We start from the raw sequence: 8644 nt of genomic DNA, 5'->3' as shown, positions 1-8644 counted from the left end.
AAATTCCTTATCAGGAATTTCCAATCCTGCTCTTCGCAGAGATGTTTGTTTGGGTTTGTATCCTGGTCCCTAGTTTCTACTACTTTATCTTACTTTTTTTTGTGTGCACTGTGATGATCTGTTGTCTCTGAGAAATTGTGGTCTTCTTGTGTTTACTTTTAATTTGTGGTTGTATGTTAGTGTGATTTGAGCAAGATTTTTTTCCCCTTTATTTTTGGTGTATCTGTGTGAGCAGTGTACTGTGCTCCTTTGTTTCCTAGTTCATGGTGCTTAGGCACTCACTCTCTGTCTCCTGGTGAGTATGATAGAGAATGAGAATCTGGGCACAATTTTTTGTTAGCTGTTTGTAAAAAGAGTAGTAGTAGTTCAGGGTGAGTTTAGCTAGTATTGGCCACTATCTATTGTTGATCAGTAGGTCTAAAAGCAAGTGGTGGCCCTCATTCTGTGAGTGAGGCTGCAGGAGGTGCAGGTTTGGTTGGGTTGTGTGGGAACAATTGGTATCTCCCACTGAGTTAGAAAAAAATCCGTCCATCCAAAGCTCAAGGTTCCAGGATCATCTTCTTTAAAGATTTGAATTGGTTTCTCATTGCTTTGTTTCAGAGAGTCTGTGTAGCTTGCCTGCTTATTCTGCCATTTTGCTGGAACTCTGATCCATAAGATTTCCAGTGGTAGAGTTTTCACTCCTAGACATCCTGGCCTTTCTTTCAAGGTGCCTGTGGGTGGAGTCTCTGCAGGCCCTGAAGATCTTATAACCAGAGGCAGAAGAATGGATGTCTTTATCCACTTGCCTGCTCTTATTCTCTCCTGGAAAGAAGATCAGGTGTCTGAGGAGGGAGGGCTTCCTCGTATAAGGAAGGAAAGTATTGAGCATGTTCACATGCAAGAAAAAGAACCAAGAATGTGATTATAGAGGGACCCTCAATGTGATAGTTAGTTATTTTTTACATGTCAAGTAGGCTAGGCAATAGCATCCATTTATTTGATGAAACCCTAATATAGGTATGGCTGGGAAGGCATTTTGTTGTGAATGTGGTTAACATCTATATCAGTTGATTTCAATTTAAGGAGAATGCACTTGACAATGTGAGTGGAAATCATCAAATCATTAGAGGTTCTATGAGCAAAAAAAAAATGAGCTTTTCTCACAAAAGAGGGAATTCTACCTCAAGACTACAACATCAAATCTTGTTAATTTTCAAGCCTTCTGGATGGACCTACAAAATTTTGAACTGCTTGCTCCCACAATTCTGTGATTCTTTTTTTTTTTTAAATTATGAAAATATAAAAATAATATATATAATAAAGCATTATAGTGAAATTTACAAAGACCTGGAGATAGGAAACTAAAAGTGAAGAACACACTCAGCATTTCTCAAGCTGAAAGAAGTGAAGAAAAAGTTCAAGCTTCAGGTTGCAATATTGAAGGATTCTATGGGAAAAAAATATTGAACAATGCAGGAAGCATCAAAAGAAGAGGGAGGGAATACACAGACTCACTATCTATAACAATTCGTCAATGTTCAACCATTTCAGGAGGTAGTATACCATCAAGAAATGATTTTGTTGAAGGCAACAGTCCACTGCATTGAAGGAACGGGCAAAAAACAAGGGTCCAGGCATTGAAGGAATATCCCTTGGGATGTTTCAGCAAATAGATGCAATCCTGGAGGCTCTCACTCACTTATGTCAAGAAATTTGGAAGACAGCTACCTGGCCATCCAACAGGAAGATACCCATACTTGTGCCCATTCCAAAGAAAGATTATCCAATAGAATGTGGAAATTATCAAACAATATAGTTAATATCACACACAAGTAAAATTTTGCTGAAGATAACTCAAAAACTATTGAGTAATATATAAGCAGGAAACTTCCAGAGATTCAAGCCAGGTTCAGAAGAAGATGTAGAATGAGAGATATCATTGCTGATGTCAGATGGATCTTAGTTAAAATCAAATAATACCATAAAATGTAGAGATATAAGAAAGTATGACCCATCTGGGTAAAAGGAAGTATGGTATTTAAGGTTGTGTGTCAACTTGGCTGGGCCTGGTTTTGAGTGAGTGGCTGGGCAGCTGGATATAGTTATATCTCATGATGAGACTGAAAATCAACCCCATGTTGAAATCTACTGGAACAGCTGAGTAGCTGCCTTAGAGATGTGGTCTTCTTCCAGTATATAAGAAGTTTTGAGGAAGGTCTGGGGCTTTAGACACCTGCATGTAGCCAAGTCTTCATCTCAATGTATTCTGATCTTCGGACTGTTAATGGACTTGACTTAGTGGACTGCTGTGTTGCTTGATAATTTTGGGACTGTGCCATTTTACTTGCCAACCTTGGGTTTGTCAGCCTCAGCATCCAGCAGCTGCTTGAATTAAGAGATGCCTCCAGCTTCAGTGGCAGGGAGGAAGAAGCAGAGCTGAAGCCTAGGGTCAAGGGGCTTTCACCCAACCCCTAGAACTGGCACTTTGAACTCGAATTTCTAGCCTCCTAAACTTTAAGAAGGAGCTCTGGTAGCATAGTGCCCAAGGCACTTGACTGCTAACCAGAAGGCTGGCAGTTCAAACCCACCAGCCACTCCTCAGGAGGAAGATGGGGCAATCTACTTCCGTAGTGATACTGCCTCAGAAACCCAAGGAGGGGTCGCTATGAGTCGGGTCTGACTTGACGGCAAACAACAACAACAAACTTTAAGAGAATAAACCCCTCTTTGTTAAAGCCATTTATTTGTGGTATTTCTGTTAGAGCAGCACTAGAAGACCAAAAGAGGAAGCTTTGCAGAATGATCAAAATTTACATAAGAGTTGAGAAATGAGGAAGGAGGGTCAAGCTTATGCCAGTTTCTTGAGAGACCTCCTCAACACACCAAATTTACTTGTTTTTGGAAGGTGACAGGAAGACATGGAAAAGTGGCATGGGAGATGCATCTGACCTCTTCTAACTTCACAAGGGAGGAGGAAGATTAAGATTAACATCAAAATTCCAAGGTTGATTCCTATGAGGTGGAGGTCAGACATGTCTTCACTCTTCACCTTTAAAAAAAAAAAAAAATCAATTCTGACACCAACTGGCCACCCCAAGGCACTCTCTAATGCTTTGCTGATTTGACAATTACCTGTAATGGTCACCCAGAATTCACAGATAATACAATTATAGGATTTCTAGAGGAAGGGACAATTCAAGATCTGATATGGGACATAGTTCTTCAATCAGGACAGCCTCTTGTCTGCAGTGCCTGCAGGCACGCTTCTCTCTGGGCTTTGGAACCTGCCCTACTCCGGCAAGTGTTACAAAGCTCTGTTAACGCTGTCAATGATAAGTGTTCAGAGACACTCCACTCTACCAGTGCACCCCATTGCATCAGCAAGCCTACTGCCGAAAGGCATTCAGCTTTCTCAGTCTGTGGGCCAAGAAGCCCATCACTCTGTCTCCTGCTGGTCTCTTGGTTCTGCTGCTTCTGCTGCTGCCATTTCTCTGCTACTGTTTCTCACAGTCATTCTTCTGCCTTTGGTTAAAGGACTTTCAAGGCTTATAGGGGAGGGAGCCAGTGGGTAGGAGGTGCTGGATGAGTTCCACCCCCTTCCCCATCTTCCCACTGCCATTCTAAGCCTTAATGTGAATACTCATGTGTGGCCCTCATCTTTTGTTTTTGTAAGTGAACACCTTGGTGTAATTTCTGTCTTCTACAAGTATTTTATGAGCACCATGGAGATCATTAAGGAGCTCTGGTGGCATAGTAAATAAGACATTTGGCTGCTAACCAGAAGTTTAGCAGTTCAAACCCTCCAGCTGCTCTGACTCGATGACAATGGGTTTGGTTTTTGGTTTATAGAGAATATTATAACTTAGTGGTTAAAACATTGGGCTGCTAACCTAAGTGTCAATGGTTTGAACCCACCAGCTGCTCTGCAGGAGAACGATGAGACAGTCTGCTTCTGTAAAGATTTACAGCCTTGGAAACCCTATGGGACAATTTAACTTTGTCTTACAAGTGTTACTATGATTCAGAATCAATTTGATGCCAGTGTGTTTGTGTTTTGGTTTATAAAGAACATTACTCAAAAGTCTGTTTATGATCTTTGCAATATCTTATCTATCTACTGGAATGGTTTACATCTTTGTTTTTGTGCTGTTCATGGGGCCATTTTAGTCTATGATGTTCTCAGACCAAGGAGGGTTTGTTACATAGAAAATGTCCTGGAAGCACTTGGTCCTACTCCTGCAGAATGTTGAAAGTTCCTGGAACATCAAGCATTTTTTTTAAATGCAGCTTAGTATTGGGCAATCTACTTCAAAAGAGCCTTCTTTCTTCCCTTCCTTCATTTTTTTTTTCTCTTTCCCTCCTCTTTCCCCTGCCCTCTCCCTTAGGAAGCAAAATTAAATCCCACTTTGCAATACTTTGCAAATACAAATGCAATACTTTTTCCATATATTACCCCCTCACTCAAATTTCTTCATCACTCACACGTGGATATTTGACCCTTCTTTAAGTCCCAGTTCTGGGCCTCACATTCCACATGTGTGTTATAGTAGGTATGGACAATTTTGTCTCTAAGTTCCAAAGATGTCTTCAACTTTATAGATTTGATTATTCTAAACTAGAATGAAAAGGGCCAAGGGACAAGATTTGGTCAAAATATGAAATACTTCATATTAACAAATGATAGAGTGTAGGATTCCTAAATTCTATATTGTTAAGGCTTTTATACCTAATTCTTGGCTTGAAGAAATAATGTGGGAAGAATCTAGAGTCTGTGCAGTATCTATTTCATGTTCTCTCCCCTCTTCTATTTACTAGCTGACTTGTCAGCAACATGGAACCAGGGAATCAAACAAGCACTTCAGAATTTTTCCTCCTGGGATTTTCCCAGGACTCAGAGCATCAGCCAATCCTATTTGGAATATTCCTGTCCATGTTTGTGGTCACTGTGCTGGGAAATCTGCTCATCATCCTGGCCATCATCTCTGACTCTCACCTCCACACCCCTATGTACTTCTTCCTCTCCAACCTGTCCTTGGCTGACATCTGTTTCACCTCTACCACCATCCCAAAGATGCTGGTGAACATCCAGACCAAGAGCAAATCCATCACCTATGCAGGCTGCATCACTCAGATGTATTTTTTCATGGTGTTTGGAGGCATGGACACATTTCTTCTGACTGTGATGGCCTATGACCGGTTTATAGCCATCTGTCACCCCCTGCACTACCCAGTCATCATGAACTCCCATTTCTGTGGTCTTCTGGTTCTAGTGTCCTGGTTCATCAGCTTAATGTGCTCCCTAATACAGAGTTTGTTGATACTGCGGCTCTCCTTCTGCACCAATTGGATAATTCAACACTTTTACTGTGAACTTGCTCAGGCCCTCATGATTGCCTGCTCCAACACACTCATCAACTACATCCTTCTATATATGGTGACAGGCCTTCTTGGCATTGTTCCCTTCTCAGGGATATTTTTCTCCTACACTCGAATTGTTTCCTCTATCTTGAGAATCCCATCAGTTGATGGGAAGTATAAAGCATTTTCCACCTGTGGGTCTCACCTGTCTGTGGTTTCTTTGTTCTATGGAACAGGCATTGGTGTCTATATCAGTTCAGGAGCATCACACTTTTCCTGGAAGGGCATGATCACATCAGTGATGTACACCTTGGTCACTCCCATGCTGAACCCCTTCATCTACAGCCTGAGGAACAGAGACATCAAGAGAGCTCTACAAAAACTTCTCAGGAGAACTTTTTGTGTTCAGTGATGAAAACATTGGTCTTGGGCTTTTTGAGCTGGTATTGAACTAAAGAAATCCTGCTTCTTAAACACATAGAAAGAGTCCCTGGGTGGTGTAAATGGATTGGCCAAAAGGCTGGTTCTTCAACCTTACTCAGAAGCACCTCAGAAGACAGGCTTGACAATCTACTTCCATAGGATTACAGCTTGAAAACTCTATGGAGCTCAGTTCTACTTTGCACACATGGAGGGGCTATGAGTCAGAATCAACTCAACAGCAGTTAACAACAACAACAGTCACATAGATTTTGCTTTTCACCCAACCTCCATGAGTTTCTTTGGCTACGGTTGCCTTGAGACTGCTTCGTCTGGATCTCTTATGGTGACTGTTCTCCTCAGCTCTATTTCCCTCATTTGCTTCTTTGACATTTTACATTACTGAGCCTCAGCTGGGCATTTGTAGTCTTGAATGGCAACACCAACTACCTCAAGCACTGACTCAGAACTGTCAACCAAGACGTCATTTTATTAATAACCATTGCTAGAACTCACCATATCTATTTATCAAACAACATTTATTAAGGACTGATTCTAGACACCGGAGATTTAGCAGTGGGGGGAAAAATCTGTGTCTTCAGAGACCTTAAATCTGGGATCCTAAAGTTTATCAGGTCAATTCTACATAAAAAACATAAAATAAGTTAATGTCTAAATCATTTAATTGGTCACAAGTGAGGTTAGAACTTTCTTCATCTGTTTACTTGATTTCCAAAACAAGATCTCCAAACATACTGCTAGAGATAGGAAAACTGCAGTATCTAGACTATTTGATCTGCTCAGGCCCAATAAGTCTTTTAATCTACTTGTCTCATTTTGCAGGTGAATTTACTGAAGCCCAGATACAGGAATAGAGCTAGTGACAAAGCCTGGCTGAAAGGCGACACATCTTCAAATATGATGCAGGACAGAGCACTAGCTTAGAATTGAGGAGAGCAACAACTGAATCAAAATTGCCACACCTTAGGTGTGTGATAGGTCCCTGGGAGGCACTAAGAGCTAGCATTCAAATATTACCCTAAAGTTTACATGTTCAAACCTACCCAGAGTGACCATGGAAGAAAGGTCTGCTTCCATAAAGACTACTGTCAAAGAAAACCCTATGGAGCAGATCTACTCTGCAACACATGAGGTCACCAGGAATCAGAATAAACTTTATGGCAATGAGTTTTAGATACACGATACTGAGCAGCTTCTGGTGATACAGAATATATCAGGACTGGTGGAAAACTGTATACATACTCATTTTCATTCCTTCATCATGGCAAAATAGTTACTGTGAGGTAAAGCAAAATTATGTAAGAAATTCCTGACAATAAATAATCTGTGAATCTTTTTATGATAGTCTTTGCCAAGACACCGCAAGCAGGAAATGCAAACAAATAGTTAAATATTCATCTCAGTAAACATGAATCATTACCCTCTCCAGATGGATGGAATCTAATGTAATCATCAACCATGATGTCATCTCTGGCCACAGTGGTCCTCAAGGGTTATTTCCATTGGGAGGAAGTACTTAATGGTTTCCAAAAGGGGACCTAGATTTCCCTTCATCTCTAGAGGCTGGAAACATATTCAGATCTGAAACTGGGAAAGGAATCAGGATTTTAATGGTGGCAGCTGATAACAGACTTCCACTTGCTTGCTCTTGATATTTGTGATTATCTAAGTCAAACTAATAGAATGCACCTTAGAAGCATACCAAGACTTAAGCTCATTTACTTTAGACATGTCATCAAGAAAAACCAATCACTGAAAAGGACATCATGTTGGTACAGTCTGAGAAAATGAAAGAAACTCTTGGTGAAATGGGTTAACCCAATAGCTAAAATGATGGACTTAAACACATCAGGAATAGTTAAGATGGTGCAGGACCAGACAGTGCTTCTGCCTGTTATATATAAGGTTACTATGAATCAGGGAAGCTCTGGTAGCATAGTGGCTAAGGCACTTGTCTGCTAACCAGAAGGCTGGCGGTTCACACCCACCAACCAGTCCTCGGAAGGAAGATGGGGCAATCTACTTCTGTAGTGAAACTGCCTTGGTACCAAAGGACGGGTCTCTATGAGTCGGGTCCAACTCGACGGCACATAACAACAACAACATGAGTCAGAGCCAACCTGATGGCATCTAATAGCAAAACAAACAATAGCCCTCCTTTCTATTCATCTATGATGTGTTAACTGTCACCTAGATCCCTGTGGGAAATAGATCCTGATTGCTACACCTGACTTGCTGCCTGATCTTGTGATTATATCTACCTTGCTTCTGAAAGAATGCTGTCTTTTAAGTTCAGAAACATTATACTCATAAGAATAATTTTAAACCTCTGTTTTACTATAGAGATTACCTAATAGGACCAGAGTTCATCTTTTCTGTATTTATATACTTAGCACTGCAAAGTTTGAATACCAAGGAAGAACTTTCCATAGTTCATAAATAGTTTCTACCTACAAATGTACTGTTCTGGTAATGAAATTTTCCGATATCTAGCTGGTTTAAGTCAATGATACTACATTGCACAAAGGACTTCAAACTACAAGAGGACCAAAACTCACTTTCTTGGTGTCTTGCATAAGTTTAATTTGAACAGAATAGTTGAGGAAGACTGTTGCAAAGATTGTCACTTGTCCTTGGTAGGTGCTGGCGAGTTGTTTCTGATTCATAGCGACCCCATGCACAGCAGAATGAAACACTGCCTGATCCCCCGCCAACTCCATGATCCCTGCTATTCTTGAGCCCATTATCGCAGCCACTGTGTCAATCCATCTTGTTGAAGGCCTTCACCTCTTTTGTCGACCCTCCACCCTACCAAGCATGACATCCTTCTCCAAGGAATGGTCCCTTCTGACAACATGACCAA

At 41.0% G+C, this 8644-nt stretch overlaps 1 protein-coding gene across 1 annotated transcript in view; it reads left to right on the top strand.

Moving 5' to 3' along the window:
• Window positions 1-4313: 4313 nt before the first annotated feature.
• Window positions 4314-8644, top strand: part of LOC103212427 (olfactory receptor 7D4-like) — an 8672-nt gene continuing 4341 nt past the window's right edge. The window contains exons 1-2 of the mRNA XM_007958404.2: window positions 4314-4347; window positions 4803-5724. Of these exons, the coding sequence (XP_007956595.2) occupies window positions 4814-5724 (911 nt within the window). The 5' untranslated portion in view covers window positions 4314-4347; window positions 4803-4813. The remainder of the gene's footprint in view (window positions 4348-4802; window positions 5725-8644) is intronic.

Source organism: Orycteropus afer, unplaced genomic scaffold (genome assembly GCF_000298275.1).
Source record: "Orycteropus afer afer isolate SDZICR_OR568_19922 unplaced genomic scaffold, OryAfe1.0 scaffold00960, whole genome shotgun sequence".
NCBI classification, from domain to species: Eukaryota; Metazoa; Chordata; class Mammalia; order Tubulidentata; family Orycteropodidae; genus Orycteropus; species Orycteropus afer.
Note: the sequence above shows the minus strand (reverse complement) of the source record. Positions and strands in the feature narration are given on the sequence as shown.